At 38.5% G+C, this 19,213-nt stretch overlaps 1 protein-coding gene across 2 annotated transcripts in view; it reads right to left on the bottom strand.

The window, feature by feature from the left end:
- Ect2 (epithelial cell transforming 2) overlaps positions 1-19,213 on the bottom strand; it is a 57,898-nt gene that overhangs the window by 16,655 nt on the left and 22,030 nt on the right. For both annotated transcript variants that reach the window (XM_026788533.1, XM_005343899.3), the window contains 10 exons: positions 18,308-18,444; positions 16,835-16,954; positions 14,706-14,774; positions 13,725-13,835; positions 12,581-12,677; positions 9,554-9,635; positions 7,979-8,057; positions 7,289-7,408; positions 2,720-2,858; positions 96-250 (listed from right to left, as the gene is read on the bottom strand). In XM_026788533.1, the coding sequence (XP_026644334.1) occupies positions 96-250; positions 2,720-2,858; positions 7,289-7,408; positions 7,979-8,057; positions 9,554-9,635; positions 12,581-12,677; positions 13,725-13,835; positions 14,706-14,774; positions 16,835-16,954; positions 18,308-18,444 (1,109 nt within the window). The remainder of the gene's footprint in view (positions 1-95; positions 251-2,719; positions 2,859-7,288; positions 7,409-7,978; positions 8,058-9,553; positions 9,636-12,580; positions 12,678-13,724; positions 13,836-14,705; positions 14,775-16,834; positions 16,955-18,307; positions 18,445-19,213) is intronic.

Here is a 19,213-nt window from a genome sequence, read left to right on the forward strand (position 1 = left end):
ACTCTCCCAAACAACGTCATTTAAATAAAACTAAAGGCTCTCTTGTATTCCTGATTGGCTTGTCATGGAGATGTGACACAGGTTGGAGAACTTACAGCATCTGCTTTACAAATGGTGTTGGCAACATGTCGGCACAGCATCTTCAGCCAGTCTGCTTTCGGAAGCTCCTCTGACGTCATCTGGAAGCTGAGCAGTACGTTGGCCTGCTCTGTTGGTGGCCTCACCAGCAAGGCAAAAGCATTATGGCAGTCTAGGGTGCCAGATGAACAGTGTTACTCTTGGATGTCTAGGAATTCTCATTTCCACAGACCACTAAAATCAGCTTTCTTTTCCCCCACCCCACTTTTAAAAAGGAACCAACAATAACCTGAAAACAAATAAAAAGTACTCTTTGTGACATTTAAATTCTTCAATAATAATTTAATAGATATAATCTTAGAATTCCAACATTTAAATTTCAAAATTAAAATAGCAACACAAACACTAAAAACTTACAAAAATCACATACAAAGTGTACAAATATTAAAGAGTAACTGCTTTGTAATTGAGATACTAAAATAATCAATTTTAAAAACACAGTGCCGAAAAAATTTGAAAAACCTGAAAACAAACATTAAATTCCTACTAAAAAATATGTGGAAACAGAACTTGTGAGAAGACAGTAGTCTCCATCACACGGGTCTCTGGGTTCAAACTCAGGCTATCAAGCTTGATGGCAAGTGCCTACACCTGCTGAATCACCTCTCTACCTTTCTAGTCTAAATCGTAAAGACATCTCCCTGATCTATATCTGAACACGAACACTTTCACAACTACAGCTCCCCCAAACTCAAATAATTGTCCCATCATAGGCTCTAATAAACACACAGTTGAGTAACTAAGAGAAAATAGCTTTGTAAGTTACTGTGGGCTAAAGATATGGCTCAGTGGGAGAGTGCTTGACTAGCAGGTGCAAGGCCCTGGGTCTCATTACCATCAACACACATGCCTTGCCGCTCAGAGCAGTGTATCATTGAAAATAGCTTACCGTTATTTAAATAACAAAAAAAGAGATGTTGCCTAAAATGTGACCATAAACACGCAACACTAAGTGCTAGATAAACAGAAAACGCTACTTTGGATAAATGTTCATTTTGAGCGTTTTCAAACCTACAGAAAAACCACTCAAATACTCAATACCAATAAGTTAGAAGGAAAAGCTTTTGTTAGGCCAGTGCTGCAATATAAATCAGGAATGACACCCAAAAGCTGAGACAAAGGCCTGTCTCCAGCTGGGACCCTGGCTCTGAGCTTCGCGGCTCCACTACGAGTCTCCAGCATGTGCTCTCAGACAGGATGAATCACATCACCAAAGTCCACAGCAATGAAACTAAGAGAATGGACTGAAATCTCCAAAATTATCGGCCGAAATATCTTTATAAATAGATTATCTCAGGAATTTTGTTGCAAAAGAGAAAGGTGGCACACATGCAATACACAGGTACACACACAAAAATGTACACACGCCTATTTAATTTTTAATTATTATTTTATTTTTGAGATAAGGTCTCACCATATACCATAGCTGGCCAGGAATTCACTATGTAGACCAGGCTGGCTTCAAACTCAAAGATCTGCTTGCCTCTGCCTCCCCAGTGCTGGTATTAAAGTGAGCCGCCATACTCACCTTTCCCATGTGTATGAGTCCATTTATCTGACCCAATGACAGCCAAGCTTACCAGTTACTGTGGGCTATTTATTTCACATACAACTACTCTTTCACCTCTACCTTTTCTACAAGAAAATTGTGTGGGTGTCTGTTCCGTGCACACTCACTTGCTAGACTGTGTGCTTTAGTCAACGATTTGTGGGAGTTCTTTTCTTCACCATGTGAATCCCAGGGCCTGACTTCATGCTAGTCTTGGCAGCAAGCTCTTTATACATCAAGTCATCATGCCTTCACTACGACAACTCCCTTCCCAAATAAGCATCTTAAAGATATCCCTGGGACTGGAAAGATGGCTGTGTCTAGGATCACTGGCTGCTCTTCCAGAGGACATGGGTTCATTCTCGGTACCCATCTTAACTCCAGTCCTAGGGATCTGGTGCCTTCTTTTGGCCTCTGTGGGCACTGCATGAATGTAGTGCTTAGACATGCAGACAAAACATCCACACGTTATTTTTTTAATAGGGGAAGGAAAAAAAGAAAAGATACTCCTACATGCACCATTGGCAAGAAAAAAAGACATTAAAATATATGGAGCAAACAAGACCAGTGATTATGCAGAATGACTAGTAAGTTTTGATGTGAGAATAAGACAAACTAAGGTGCTATTTAGCTGTGCACCTTATTAATGCACAACCATTTAAAAGTCCTTTGACTCTTAGAGGCAGGTTGAAACAATAAAAACATCAAGTCTGTACCTAGAGAAGGAGTTAAGAGAGATGTATAAGAACGATTACTTTAGGACACATTATAGTTGAACCACACATGTAAAGATAGTCTATCCATTTAAAAAGCAGTAACAGCTGGGCGGAGGTGGCACACGCCTTTAATCCCAGAACTCAGGAGGTTGCAGCAGGAGGATCTCTGAGTTCGAGGCCAGCCTGAACTACAAGAGCTAGTTCCAGGACAAGTCCCAAAGCTACAGAGAAACGCTGTCTGGAAAAACCAAAGCAACAACAACAAAAAAATTACTAACAGTAGCAAAACTAAAAGCTTCAATGAGGACAAGCTTACCTTCCGTCTCTCTGATGTCCAACACCTTCTTAATCTGTGAAAGAGGCATTAGATGAATATGCTTAAGAGAAGCTGGCGGTCGGGTGCGGTCATGAGGACTTCTAAAAGTACCGATAACCTTATGCCGTTTTCTCGCTATCTGATTGCAGAGGGAAAGTCATAATCATTATTGTGATAAAACCAAAAGTTCACACATTTAAAAATAACAGCACTAATCACAAAAATCTATATGCAACTAATCTGATGATTAGCCATTCCAGTTACTATGCGATAAAAGCGAGAGACCATGACAAAAAGCACACATGTAATTGTATAGCCAGATGCTCATGTCCGTATTAGGGAATGTTCAGTCAGAAAAACAGGCCTAGGGATTGGGGGTGTGAAAAGCCCAAGGGCATGGAAAGACTAAGAAGCACAGCAAGAACACGAACAATGGCAGGAGTCTTGAACAAAAGCCAGGAACCTCAGATGGAGAGTAGTTGTTCTGAGACAGCTGCCCTGGCTTCAAAGGTGCTAACTGTAGTTTAAGGGGAGTATCTGAAATATCTCCCAGTGACAGAATAACACAGAGGAAGTATGAGACAGCTCCGAGTCTCGTGACTGCTTACATAAACTGACAAACGGAAGTAATTAAGCATACATTCAACACCTAAAACCCCAACTCTAAGGAGGCTAATGCAGGAGGAGACCTTCAGTTTGAGGCCAGCTTGAGCTGCACAATAAGACTGACTCAAAAAAATAACAACAACAACAACAACAACAACACACACACACACACACACAAAGCAATAGAGATTATAAAGTCAAAGTGCTGTATGAGGCTATAACTTTACCTTAACTGGATACGCAAAAGGAAGAGATAGGTAACTGGAGAAGAGCAAAATCAGAAAGATCCTGTGATTCGTGATATAATGAGATTTTGCCAAAAGAAAAAGAAATAAGAAAAGAAAGAAAAGAAAAATCTCCTTTGCAGTAAAACAGATTTTGCTGAAAGGAATTAACATAAAACGCATGCAAATATTTACTTGAATTGTGACTGACCATCATGATTAAGACAGATATGTTTAAAAATATATTATGTGGTATTGGGCTAATGAATAAGATGAGCAGCAAGACAGCATATTACATCCCCACTAAGCACATATGCAAATGTCTATTCTATACATCACGTAACTATACCAAATATTAATGGTTCACTTCCATGGGCATAGTGAAAGTAAGCAACATATACTCTAATTCCTCCACAATGAATGGACATGCTTTTTATTTGGCTAACCAATATATACCACTATTTTTGAAAAAGAAAACCAGAAGAGCATGAAAATGGATGACACAAACATTAATAAGTCAAGGATAATTTGAAAAAACTAAAACATAAATAAAATACTCAAACGGAAAATAAATCCTTAAATCTAGATTTAGTTTAACATTAAACATCTGTCATATTAAAGACAGTATAGGTTTTACTGATATTTAACTGTTCCTAATATACAATAGTGATTGCTCTAGGTATTTGTTATATACTATCAGAACATTAAAAATAACTTTTTGTCTCAAATTTGCTAAAAGGTCTATTTTTCTTTTTCTTTTTTTCAAAACAAGATTTCTTTGTGTAGCCCTGGCTGTTCTGGAATTAGCTCTGTAGAACAGGCTAGCCTCTAACTCACAGAGAACCACTTGCCTCTGCCACCAGAGTGTTGAGATTAATGTCCTAAGTCATCACTGCTCAGCTGAATTCTATTTTTCTTAAGTGAGCCAAAGAATAAAGGTCTAGCCAGGCAGTGATGGTGCATGCCTTTAATCCCAGCACTAAGGAGGCAGAGGCAGATCAATCTCTGAGTTCGAGGCCAGCCTGTTCTACAGAGCTAGTTCCAAGACAGCCAGGGCTACACAAAGAACCATCTTGAAAAACAAAAACAAAACAAAACAAAGGTCTATCTGGAAGCTTGAATATTGATGTCCAAATTTAATATTAGAAATACAGCAACTCAACAGACACAGTGACATATGCCTGTAACCTCAGCACTTGAGAAGGTTAGGTACCTCAAACCAGCCTGGAAGACTATCTAAAGCAGCTGGGCTGTGGGTACACATACCAGCAATGAATGAGCTGAAGAGGAAGGGGCAAAAGGATTACAAGACCAGTCCTTACCAGACTCAAATGAAAGACAATAAGAAGAGACAAAAGTTTCTATTCAAACAACTGAGCTAATATCTAAGAGGATGTACTAGGTCTATGCCAACTTGAAACAAGTTAAGAGGCAAAGAGGAGGGGCCCTCAGTTGAGAAAATGCCTCTATAAGATCTGGCTAGTGCAAGCCTGTAGAGCATTTTCTTAATTTATGAATGATGTGGGAGGGCCCAGTCCATTGTGGGTGGGGCTATCCCTGGGCTGATGGTCCTGGGAACTATAAGAAAGCAGACTGAGCAAGCCATTACGTAGCACCACTCCACGACCTCTGCATCAGCTCCTGCCTCCAGCTTCCTGCCCTGACTTCCTTTGATGATGAATAGTGAAGTGGAAGGGTGAGCCAAATAAATCCTTTCCTCCCTGAGTTCTTTTGTTCATGGTGTTTCACCACAGCAATATGAACCCTACGACAAGGGAGGGCGCCATTAGGGTGAATTGAGAGACCAGGGCCTGAAAAGGTACAGGGACAGCTCACAGTGGAATTGAAGTAGAAGGGAAGCCAGTGGGCCAATTATGGTAAAATACGAAGGGGCTATAAAAATAATTAAAAAAAAAATCAAATCACTGCTCTACTAAAAGCAAAGATAAACTCTACAACAAAACTCTAAGGAGATCAAAATAACTAAACCTAACAGAAGGGAGCCAGGAGACCTAGATATTTCAATATGAAAAACCTAAAGAAGTCTTAACAAAAACAGCCAAAAGGAAATATAGTTCAATTGTATACAGCTAAGCCCCTGTTAATGCAAATTCAGGTAAAACAGGATTACAGATGACTCCTGGTCTTGTTCTCAAAAGCAGAGCAGGCTGAGGCTCTGACTACAGGGGTCAGGCAGTCCCCAGACACCCACTGCATGACATTTATGATTTTTTTCACTCCAGGATATGGTCGATTGTGTATCATATTATCACTATCTCATGCTTTTTCTAACATTACTAGTCAAACGAAAGTATCACCACTTAACCTCTAAGTATAGAACCCTTTAACAGAGGCAGGTCTTGAGATTTTACTGCACCTAGAGCTGCTCTGTGCATACATGCCTTGGTCTCTAAGACTGGCCTGTGTTTTATATTTTAAATAATGGACATGATGTAAGAGGTAGCTCTTTAAGGGAAGCAACACAGAAAAGGGATAAAGGAATGGATAGACTTTAAAGAAAAAGGAAAGCCAGTAGTCACTTTGATGAGGGCAACAGAAAGTTACCCAGTTAAAAACATGTCAAATGAGTTTTCTTGTTAATTTCTTTTTCACCCAATGAACAACTTTATGTTTCTGAAATAAACATAAAGAAAGCTGAATTCCTTTCTAACTGTGCCAAATAGTTTCGTGTCATTTGACACAAACTAAAATCATCTGAGAGAAAGAAATCCGAATTAAAAAAACACATCCACAAGATTGGGTTTACAGCGAGTATGTTGGGCATTTTCTCAACTGATGTGTGAAGGCCCAGCCCATTGTGAGTGGTGCCATCCTTGGGCTGGTGGTCCTGGGTTCTATGAGAAAGCAGGCTGAGCAAACATGAGGAGCAGTCCTCCATGGCCTCTGCATCAGCTCTTTATTCCAGGTTCCTGTCCTGACCTCCTTCGATGATGACCAGTGATGTGTAAGTGCAAGCCAAATAATCCCTTTCCTACCCTAGCTGCTCTCAACATGGTATTTCATTACAATAACTAAGATACTTCCCCTCATTAAATTGGTTATTTAAAAAGAAATGTTAAAAGAAGGAAAAGAAGCTTAAAAAGTACATAAACTCAATTACCTGCTTTTGGGGTGTTATGAGAAAAAATACCGACTATAGTCAGGTTAGTTTTGGAATTAAAATTATTACATCCCATCAATAAAACCTTTTAACTGTAAAGAATCACTTGGCATAGTGGCTCATGCTTGTCATCCCAGCTGACTTGGAAGGACTGCCCCAGGTTCAAGGCCAGCTTGGGCTACAGAGTGAGATGCTATCAAAGCAGAAAAAAGAAATCAAGAGATTCACAGTACTAAGTTATCAAGTTAGCTTTTCAACTGATTTCATCTTGACTGCAAAGGTGAACTTACATTTAATTAAAACAAAGACAAAAACTCAGTTAATTTGTAGATCCTGTATAAATATACATAAAAACACAAGGCTCCCAAACTTATAATTTAAGCACTTATCAATAAGGAATTTTGACTTAAGATATGACATCCGGAAATTTACCAAACTTAATATTTTAGACTTTCTCCCAAAAGCATTCCACTGAATGAAATCAGCAACTGATTTTAATATCTTTGGCAAATAACTAAATGTACCTCAAATTTCTATACTGTACTCTAGTCAAAGTTTGATTTTAAACAGGGAAAGACAAAATACCTCAGTGTTAAAGTACACTGAGTAAACATTTACCTCGAGGCAGTCACTGAAGAGGAAGAGAGTGACCTGCTCTCCACGGTCACAGGGGTACTCGCCTAAAGAAACTGTTTCCACTCTTTGTACTAAGCTTCGATGAGAAGATAATAGATTAGCCTGTGAACACAGATAAAAGTGGTCAAATGTTATCAAGTAACTTCTACAAGTTGTTGTTCAAAAGTGGTATTAAGACTGCTAAAATATTTTTAAAGATCTGTTTCTATTATATTCTTTTTTATGTATACATGTCTCTTTGAGTTATATGCTGTGTGTTTAAAGGAACCCTCAGAACCCAGGCGCTGACTTCCCTGTAGCTAGATTATAGGTTATGAGTCACCTGACATGGGTGATGAGAACTGTACTCAGGTCCTTTTCAAGAGCAGCAAGTGTTCTCAACCCCCAAGGCATCTCTCTAGCCTGAGACTATGTATATAGAAACTATAGAAACCTCATTAAAGCTCAGCTAGTATAGTTGCTTGTTGTCAAGTCTAATCACCTGAGTTTAGTACCCAGGCCCACACAATGGAAGGAGGGAATGGACTCCAAAAATCTGTCCTCTTGTACAAGTACACCGTACATGGCATGTGGCTACACACTCACAAATAAACGTAATTCAAATCAACAACAACAAAAGAAACCTCATTAAAGCAATAAATAAAATGGTAATCATCAAAAAAAAATACTTACTGGGCATCCATCTACTTCATAAACTACATCAAAAATTTGTTTCTGTGCTTCTGTTTTTCTCTTATCCTCATTGATATGCCTAAAATATTAATGTTTATTCTGTAAAACTTCGATTAAGATGAACATGAAATTAGCATATGAATATATTTCAAGTCACAAAGTCTGACTTTCATGTCTTAACTTTGATACATGATGAATCAGACAAACATTCCTTCAAAACATTCTATGGATATTAAAAAATATTCCACAGATCTTTCAGAAATGTTATGTTTCACTGAAAATATTTTACTCATTTAGTCAATAAACACCTTCTAAGATACAGTTAGCTTGCATATTTGATGATAACAAAATTCTGAGTTTGAAACACACTTCAGTTAAGCTTTACGCTTCATTCTCACATCACATTGCAGCCACTCCCCTGCGAAGAAGAACACCACACTTGTACAGAGAATGCTGAGCCCCTTTCGCCTTTCACCTTTGGGCCCCAAACTAAAATCCATTAAAACAAAGACAATTATTAGGGAATGCATAATGATAAAAAGTCCTACACTTACTGGACTAGTCCAGCAACTGTGTCCTATTAGACATTCAAGAGTTTACATGACTGCACGAGGATGGGAGCCTTCACTGAGAGCTCACTGTCAGTGTGGAAAACCTGCACTCGCAGTGCAAACCCTCCTGGTGGACAGAATGTCGCTGTCAGTAGAAACTCCACAGCAAGAAAGCTTCCATCTGGAGCTCACATCTTGCTCAACATCAGCAGGGAATCTTGAGAATATTTTAAGTCATGAAGAAAAACGTATATGGACTCAGGATCTTGGTCAACAGAACATCCATGAAACTATGAATTTAAGGAATGTTTAAAGGATCTCTTCACTGCATGAAGTTTAATTAATATGAAAAAAATCATTCAAGTAAATAAGTATAAAAAATAGTAATACAAAAAAGAAAGGACCTATGGATACAAGGTTTACAAAAATATATCTTTGTATATCAGAATTTAAATGAAATCAGAAAATTCAATGGACAAAACCATATGCATGTGAATGGCACAAAAAAGCCTTTCTCTAGGGCCTAAGAAGAAAAAGTCTATCTGTACATTAATAGCTATTTTCTTCTAGACCAGTACTATCTCTTTATATACAATTAATGTCAGAAGTAAGTAGTCTGATCAATACTATCATTTTAACTATAACCAAACCACTAGAAGAATAATTTAAGTATTTTACAAAAGTTATTTATTGATATTCTTCTAGTTATGACAAAGATATCACTACCAGTCTAAATCTAATAATAAAAACATGGAATCAGCGAGCAAGATGTACCTATGGGTAAAAGCACTTAAAACATGCAAGCCTGACAACCCTGAATTCAATCCCAGAACCCACGTAAAAGGGGAAGGACCTCTGACCTCCTCATGTGCTCACATGCTCATCATGGTCTCTCTCAGTCTCTCTTAGTCTCTCTTAGTCTGTCTGTCTGTCTGTCTGTCTCTCTCTCTCTCTCTCTCTCACACACACACACACACACACAGAAATACAAACAACATTTTAAAGTAAAATTTAAATTGCTTACGTCATTACTTCTTTTAGTGATCCAATAGCTTTTTCTAAAGTGCTTTTGTCAGGGTTTTCGTCAGCTGTATGCTTCTTAAGATCTGTAATAATAACATGGCTTTTTCTATGACTAAAGTAAGTACAGTGGTTTCCCACCTACACCTTAAAAGTACACCATCTTGATGCAGGTTAACTATTTACATATGTAACATCTGTATTGAAAAGTACACCATCTTGATGCAGGTTAACTATTTACATACGTAACATCTATATTGAGGAGAAGTTTGCTGCCAGGAATGTCAGAGCAGATCTCTAATCCATCCCTGTTACTAAGGAGTTGGAGATCGAAGGACTGTACGTGTGGAACAAAACTTGGCTGCACAACCAAGGTTGAAGTTTTGCTTAATGTGTGTAAGGTCGTGAGTTTATTCCTTAGCATGATGGCGCATGCCTAGAATCCCAGCACTTGAAAGGCAGGGATGGAAAAATAATACTGTAGGCCACCTACGAATATACCTAATTAGAGATGCCACATTTGTGTTGATATTTAAGAGCCCACTAACTGCCATAATTACATTTAACTTAAAATTATTATTCAGCATAAAACCTGTTCTAGATATAATTTAAATAACTTAAAAGCGTAACTTAAATGTGATAAATCATTGTGAGTTCCAGGATAACCAGGATTATTTAATAAAACAATGGGAGACTGGAGAGGTGGCTCAGTGGCTATGAGCACACATTGCTTTAGCAGAGGGCCCAAGTTCAGTGCCCAGCACCCAAACTGAGATGCTCACACCTACATCTCCAGCTCCATGGGATCTGACGCACTCTTCTGGGCACACAAACTCACATGTGTACCACCAACAACAACAACACTCAAGCATATAATTAATATTTTTTTAAACGATCAACAAAGTTTTAACCTAAATCCTCTAAAACACTATCTTCTTCCATTAATGTCTCTAAACTATTTTACTAATGAAATTTTCAGAATATGTAGCACTGATTTTTTTTTTTAATATTGCTTTGTCTCCCAGTCACAATTAGAGACTCCTAGATTTCTCAAGCTACAATGCTGAATGATCCTGTTATCTCAATACACATTCTTTTTCAATTTCCTATGGGGACACATGGCCCCATCACAGAGAGCATTTGTGCTATTGTAAAGGTTCCTTTTTAACATGCTAACTCTGTTCTCCAGGTTCTTTTGGTGGTGGGGGGGAGGAGAGAGTGTGAGTGAATGGTGTTTGTTCTTCCTTTGTTAATTTTATACAGGGGCACTCTAAGTCCACCAGGCTGACCTCGAACTCACAGAAATCTGTCTGCCTCCCAAGTGCTGGGATTAAAGGTGTACACCACTATGCCTGGCTCTTCTCAGGTTCCTTACTATGTTCCAACACTTGACAGTCTTACCCATTTAACACCACATCCAACTAATGTTTATGTGAAGAATCCAAAAGGGCTTAGAAGTTCATTTTTAGTCTTGACAACATCTGATACACTTCTATTTAACAAAAAGTCTTACTGAGAGGCAGACATTGGCTCCCGTGTATAATCCCAGCACTCGCAGGCAGCCTGGAGGTAAGACTGGCCTAGGCTAAGATAAGACACCGTCTCAAATAAATAATAAATAAAATTAAGAAAGAGAAGCTAAGTATCTAATGAAATAATTTGGATTATGCAAATTTGATTTTAAAAAGATCAGCTTAGAAAACCTAAAAGTTGGATTATTATAACACTCAACATAATCTAGACAATAGGATAGGATTAAAGCCTGGGAAAACCATTCATATAGCAGTAATTTCAACTACAGAGGTCATCTGGAAGAGAAAAAAAAACCCTTTTTGTTAGCACTGTCATTTATATTACCCAAACATTTTGTTGAAAAAATAGATTAAACAACCAATAAATTAACTTCTGAGTTTCATACTTTAATTTTTAAAATAAAAAATAAAAGCTGACATTACCCTAAAAAATACTTCTTTAGTCAACTGAGCATAAAATGCACAAACATGTTTTTAACCAGAAGTAAAATTTAAGCCTAAAAGGTGTGCTAGAAAAATCCTCTTGCTGCTTGCAGTTTTAAGCACTAAAATAAGAAGATGTGGGTCTCAGACAGGCTCTCCTGGAGCCCAGGCCGTCTCAGGCCTTCTATGCAGGTCCTGTGCTTCATGACCCCAGGCTGTGACTACAGGGCTGCAGTGCCAGTCCAACTGGACTACATCCCCAGCTCCAATCTCAGATTTTTTTTATAGGGGAAATATAAAATACAAGAGCACTAGGAACTTGGGATATATATGTCCTCTTCTTCTGATGTTTCTGTGGGAATTCTGTTACTTGAATAAATAGGTTTAAAAACCATTACACCAAGAAATATAAGGAACTTTTAAGCAGAAAGTGACCACTATCATAACAAGGAATATTAGATAAATCCAAGTGTTTGTAGTCTTAGAGACTGCTTTTCGAAATTATCATAAATTTGATACCTACATAAAAACAATCTTTAATGCTAAGATCTAATAAACTCTGAAAACAAAATTACTGACTCTTTAAGAAAAATGTGTTACAGACTGAGGATGGGCTGCTGGCACAGTGCTTGCCAGCATGCAGCTGTGGGCTGAAACTCCAGCACTATAGAAACCTATTAATCGCTGCCATCAGGACAATGGAGAGGCAGATGTTCAAGATCATACTCAACAAGAGAAGGAGAAAAAGAGGGAAGGGAGGGAAGAGGAAGGAGGAGGAAGAAGGGAGAGGAGGGGGAAGAAGAGGAAGAAGAAACTATTAAACTAAAATATCTAAAATCAAAAAAAAAAAAAAATTCAGGCTGGAAAGATGGCTCAGCGATTAAGAGCACTGACTGGCTTTCCTGAGGTCCTGAGTTCAATTCCCAAGCACATGGTGGCTCACAACCATCTATTATGAGATCTGCTGCCCTCTTCTGGCAAGCAAGTATATATGCAGACAGAACACTGTATATATAATGAATAAATAAAATCTTTAAAAAAAATTCAAGCAAACCAAACCACAATAAGCAAAGTACCGTTTAGAAGTAAAGCAACGCTGGGTAGCCGCTGTACTGGCCGGATGAGAAGTTCCACAAGGCTCTGCCGACCACACTCTGGTTTAGCTTGATTTATCTAAAAAGAAGTAATTTATTATACACAAAAATAGTTCAAAACATCCTATCACAAATATCCTCGTCAAGAATTAAGAGAAGAGGGGCTGGAGAGATGGCTCAGTGGTTAAGAGAATTGCCTGCTCTTCCAAAGGTCCTAAGTTCAATTCCCAGCAACCACATGGTGGCTCACAGCCATCTGTAATGAGATCTGGCGCCCTCTTCTGGCCTGTAGGCACACATGGAGGCAGAATATTGTATACATAATAAATAAATATTTAAATAAATATTTAAAAAAAAAAAAGAATTAAGAGAAGAGGGAGCAGGTGATGACCGAAGGTAAAGGCACTTGCTGCCACCGCAGACAACCACGGTCAAGCCCCAGAATCTACAGGGTCAAAGGTCAGGAACCTCTGGCCCATACTTGCATGCATAAGCACTGAGATGAACAACCATGCACGCACATGCCCAAAACAAATCAATAAATAAACCAAGAATCTATGGAGAAGGTGTAGAATGGCAGCTACTCTTTGATAGATCACCATGATTCAATAATTTAAAAATTCTGTCTTGGTCAGCAAGGTTAACAGGCTACAAAGAGTGTATTCCTCTCCACATCTGTACACATACAGCATCCTTAAGCTCTATGAAAGACTACACACATCACTCCTGAAGACGTTTTAACCTAACAATTGTTCTGACACCGCTGGCTAAAGTAAAGCCCTGATGGGAGAAAGAAAAATCACTAAAGGTAAACACGGCATCATTGGAATACCGATAGTGTTTCAAGAATTAATCATTGGTAACATAATTTCCTTTTAAAATCACCATATGGGCCACCATATGCAAGGTCCTGGGATCAATCCTACAACATCCCTATTCACTCCACTGTGTCTTGGCCCCTCTGTGTAAAATAGCACATCTTCTAAATCTAAACATCATAGCCACCCACAGGAACAACTGAAATTAACACCAGTATTAACATTATAAATTATTCTTTTAAATAGTATTTTAATGAGTTCTTTCATAAGTGATTATCAGAGTTTTGTATGAAAAAAATATATATTACCTTGAGAAATGCATGAAATCTGGGCTTCTGTTTCTCACATTTAATAATTGTTTCCTTGCTCATTTCAAAGAAATTTACAAACGGAGGATAGGTTTTTACCAAATCTTTTGACTAGATACAAAACAGAAAAATCAATTTGTTATGTCACCCTTAGACAACGAATCGTTGTGACACAACTGACAATCACAATCAGATGTATAAGCAAAAGAAAAATTTTAAATAAGTTTCCTCAATATTTCTACTAAATGCACAAATTTGTCTTACAAGTAAGTGTGTGCATGCATACACACATATGCACGCTGTTGATATCTCTTATTTTCACATCTGTTTCTGTTGAATTTGCTCCCTCAATTAGGATTAAACCAGAAAACGACCTATCTGAGGGTACTTACTGAGTGATCATCACACATTCTAAAAGGGAAGAAAGAAAGAAAGAAAGAGAGAGAGAGAGACAGAGAGAGAGAGAGAGAGAGAGAGAGAGAGAGAGAGAGAGAGGCTTAAGACTAGGGGTTAACTAGCTCAGTGTTAAGAGTGTTTGCATATAATAAAAGAAGCACTATGTCTTCAAGATTCACTTATGTAGCTCTGGCTAGTTTGGAACAGGCTCTGTAGACCAGGCTGGCCTCAAACTTATAGATCCACCTGCCTCTGCCTCCAAGTGCTGGATTAAAGGTGTGCGCCACCACTGTCCAGCACGTGCAAAGTTTTTTTTTAAAAAAAAATTGTAAATATATATAACCATCTGAGGATAGCAAACAATTTTACACAAGTCACTAAACAACTGAGAGATAACTAGTGTTCTGATGATGAACTTGCATAAAGCTGGGAATACAGAAAGCATGTTTCAAAAGTCAAGAACAACTCCAGCATATTCTAGAACAACTCCAGCATATTCTAGAACCATGTGAAATCTCAAATAGCATTTTCAACGTTTTCTCCCCGATAAGTCTGAAATCTATGAGGTTGTAAACAAACACTTACATATTTAAGAAAGACGTCACCAATGCTTTTGTTCTCATCCCAATTAACAATAAGGTCTTCAAGATCATCCTGAAACAGAACAAATCAAAACACTTAAATTCGACAGCTCCTTACACATCTCATACCTTTTATGAGATCTTTTACTAGGGAAAAAAAAAATCACTTTATGTAATACCTTAATGTTATGTGTCAGACAGACCAATCCTAATTCCCCAATATGACTAATAATAGTTCAATGCTTTGTCTTACTAATTATGGCCTTATCAATTATGAAAAGGCTACTTTTAATACTGTTTCTGTAGCAACTAATTTAATACAAGTCATTAAAAATTATAACTTGTAACATGGTCAAGCAAATTTTAGCAAAAGGGACAGATGGTAACAACTGCAAGGCCATATGACTTTTGTTACTAGTACTCAGTTTTGCAGAATGGAAGCGAGCATAGAAAGTGGGCGATCGGGAAGTGAAGGGACTGGAACAGGGAGTCCCAGTGGAAGCCTTTATCACAACTCTCCCTCTGGGCTCAGAGTCCCAGTGGAAGCCTTTATCACAACTCTCCCCTCTGGGCTCAGAGTCCCAGTGGAAGCCTTTATCACAACTCTCCCCTCTGGGCTCAGAGGGGCAGAGACTCTAAGAGCCAGGAGGGGTGACTCTGAGGAAGCAGCGTCTTCCAGACATAAGAGGACTAAACACATATGAACTCGGGGACTGCAGCAGAATGCACAATACTGCACATATGCAAGCCAGACAAAATCCCAGCACTGAGGAGAAACAAGTCCTACCCCTAGCCAAAAAGTTATTTGGAACTGATACCTTCTGCGAAACCGAAAATTAGTTTTCGGCAACGGACTGTCACTGGGCATACCAACCACGCTTCAGGACAGGCCTCATGCCCAGAAGAGCTGATCAACACAAAACAGACGCCATGAAATTTTCTTATTCATGGGCTTTTTGTTGTGTTTTGATATATTTTTTTGTCCTGCTAGCTTTTTGTTTGCTTGTTTTTTTGCTTTGCTTGGATTTGTTGTTGTTGTTTGTTTTTGAGATAAGGAACAGGAAGTTAGGTAAGCAGGGAGGTAGGGAGCACCTGAGAAGTGGGGGAGGAGAAAGAATATTATCAAAATATCTATAAAAAGTATAAAAATGAACTCTACTATAAGACTCTTTACCAGAACAGAGGACTAAATACAGTCTATGAACTATAGTTTGCTAATTTCTGGTCCATAAAATTCCTCAATCCTCCTAAAACAGAAAATATTCATATTCATAAAGATTTGAATGGGGAGATGGCTCAAGTGTCTAAAGCACTTTTTGCTTTTCCAGAGAATCCAGGTTCAATTTCCAGCATCCACAACTGGAACTCCAGATTCTGGACATCCAATGCCAACTTCTGATTCTGTGGACACCAAGCACATATATGGTATGCATACAAACGTGCAGGCAAAATATTTATCCACATACAATAAGTCTTAAAGATGCTTTTATTGCTCAACAGTGATGGCATATGCCTTTAATGCCAGCACTTGGGAGGCAGAGGCAGGCAGTCTCCATGAGTTCCAGGTCAGGCTCTAAAGTTACACAGAGAGACCCTGTCTCAAAAAGCAAAAATAAATAAGTAACTAAAATAAAATTTTAAAAAATTATTGAAGACATTTACAAAATTTAAACCGAGAGTAGTGTCTTAAAGCTGTAATCCCCACTTGAGCAAGGAGGATCACAAAGCCAGCTACATGGTAAGATATAAGTTTCACATACAAAACTTATTTTCCTAGCCTGGAAGAAATGCCTAAAACGGAGTCTGGACCAAAAGCTACACAGAGAAAGCTTGTCTCAGGAAAAAAACAAAAACAAAACAAGGCAAAACAAAACAAAACAAAAAAAAAAAAAACAAGTCAGTAAAAAGAAAAAGCAAAACAAAGTGGAAAGTTCACAAAACAACAACAAATAAAAACAAAAACAAAACCACTATGGAGTTCATTTTGTGTTGGTCCTACTCCTGAACACAGGGTCTCCCCTGGAATGCAATTGATATGCCCAAGTGGGGTTCCACAGAAGAAACACTTGAACTGTTACAGTAAGTACACACAGCCTCCAAAGAAAACGCCATCGATCTTCAATGCATGTTTACCTTTATCTTCATATGCACATCAAAGATATCTGGGATGCTCCCAAAAATAGTCTTGATCTCTTCTGGTGCAAGAATAGGTCCACCACGTTGCCCTTCTTCTTCTAACGGCACCTGAAATAACTAAATGGGGCTCCAGTTTAGGCAAACTGAGAGAAAGAAGGCTAAAGTACAATCAGTGATGAACAGTGTTGGCAGCATCCTAAGAAGCTGAGGGGAAAACCTCTCCTAAATTCACAAGCTTTTCTCAGGACACTGCGTTCTCACTCACGTATTCATATACTCTGTTACATAGAGGAGGGGTGTTAGGTGCACTGGCTGCTCTTCTAGGAGACCCAGGTTCAGTTCCCAGCCACCATATAGTGGTTTACAACCTTCTGTGACTCTAATCCAGGGAATCCAATACACTTTTCTAGGTTCCACTGGCACAGTGGCAAAACACCCATAAATTAAAAATAAATCTTTATTTTTACAAAAGGAATCTAACAGATACATTATTAGAATTAGTATGAAAGTAACTCCTACTTTATTCAGTTTGTAAGGAAGAAAGCAATAAGCTTTCTAGACATATAATAGTAGTACAATGCTAAATGTTTTAGAAATAGTAGCACAAAAATTCAATAGCAAAGAAAATAGATTTCCAAATCTCATATGAGAAAACCTGAACTCTGCCCACTTATTGCTGCAACTTTTTTTATATTATTGTCAGTGTGTGTGTCTATGTGTGAAAGCTATAAGGGGAGATGTAAAGATGGAAGGCAGGAAGGGAAGAGGAAAAACCTGGGTGCACACATGCGACAGTGCACATGCAGAGGTCAGAGGAAAGCTGTGAGAAGTCCATATTCCCCTTCCACCTGAGATCCTGAGACCAAAGTAAAGTCTTTCAAGGTAAGTGCAATTTTTACTCATTGAGCCATCTCACCAGTGGGTCCTGCTGTAGCAGTTATAAGGCGAAAAAAACCAAAACAAACCAAACAAACAAAAACCTCGAATAACAAATACACACATAAGCACATCTTATTCATATGGCCCAAAAGTAAATCTAACACAAAACTTAAACTGAGCGTGGCAGCGGACAACTTTAATCCCAGCATTTGGGAGGCAGAGGGAGGTGGATTCCATAACATGAAGGCGAGTCTGGTCTACATACCAAGTTCCAGGGCAGCCAGGGCTACATAAGGAGACGCTGTCTCAAAAGCTAAAGAAATTTAAAAAATGTAAAAATCGGTGCCATAAAATACAAGACCATTTAAACACATGTATAAGTTAGATACATATGCTCAAAACCAGAGAGCTGTGGGTGAAACCAAAGATCAAATCGCACACACAGTCACAGATTGAAACTCAACACAGTAAGGATGACAATACCACCCAAAAGAAAACCCAATATCCTTTAAAAGAACAAGACACAAAATCATAGAAAGGAAGCAAGATGGGGAGAGTCTTTTAGAAAGTTAGCACCTCACTCGTACTCACTTGAATGATTGTTGCCAGGATATTGACGTAATTACTCTCCGTCTGGTAGAGCTCTCTTGCCACTTGCCACCTTGCTGACTGCTTTGGAGGAACTGGAGTAGAACTTCTAGAAGACTTAGTACAAGACTTGGGTGTTTCTGAAAAGGAAGAGAGGTTTAACTGGAAGGTGGATCTAAACAATGGACAGACATACTAGCACCACCATAGAGATTTCTGTTGAAGTAAAATTTCCTGTGGGACAAGGCCAGAAAAACACAGTGACCAAAAAGTTCATTAATTCAGAGCTGAAAATATAGCTCAATGGGAGAAAGCTTACCTGGTAGATGTGATGGTCTAGGTTCAATCTCAACACCAATTAAAAACTGATGGAGATTTTACTAATAAATGGCCGATAGTCTTTAAATCTGCCAACATCATTAAATTAAAAGGAAGTTTCCTAGATGACAGGAAACTAAATGAGAAAATAATGTGTATCCTGGGTTGTATTCTAAACTAAAATACAAACTTTTGTCATTGTTGTTTGAGTGGGGGCTAGAAATCAGGGCATGATTAAGAAAACTAGAGAAATCTAAAATAAAATACTAGCGCGGTTCTTGTTATTGATGCTATAACTGCTATGTGGTTATTTAAGAAACGTCTCCAATCGAGCTGTAGTGCTGCATGTCTGTAAGCTCATCATTCAGGACGCCGGAGGAAAGCATGGCTTCCAGAACACCCAAGGAATACAGTGCTACCCTGTTCCTGTCTCTACGCAGGCAGGGCTGGGAATGCACCTCCCCAGCACGTGCGGTCCTGAGAGCAAGTCCAGTACTTAGAAAGCACTAACACAAAAAAAGGAATGACCAAATACAGACACTTAAACATTTCGAGCTAAAGACTTATGCCGTCAACTTATTCCCTCTCACA

The sequence above is a fragment of the Microtus ochrogaster genome, chromosome 1 (assembly GCF_000317375.1).
Source record: "Microtus ochrogaster isolate Prairie Vole_2 chromosome 1, MicOch1.0, whole genome shotgun sequence".
Classification (NCBI taxonomy): Eukaryota; Metazoa; Chordata; class Mammalia; order Rodentia; family Cricetidae; genus Microtus; species Microtus ochrogaster.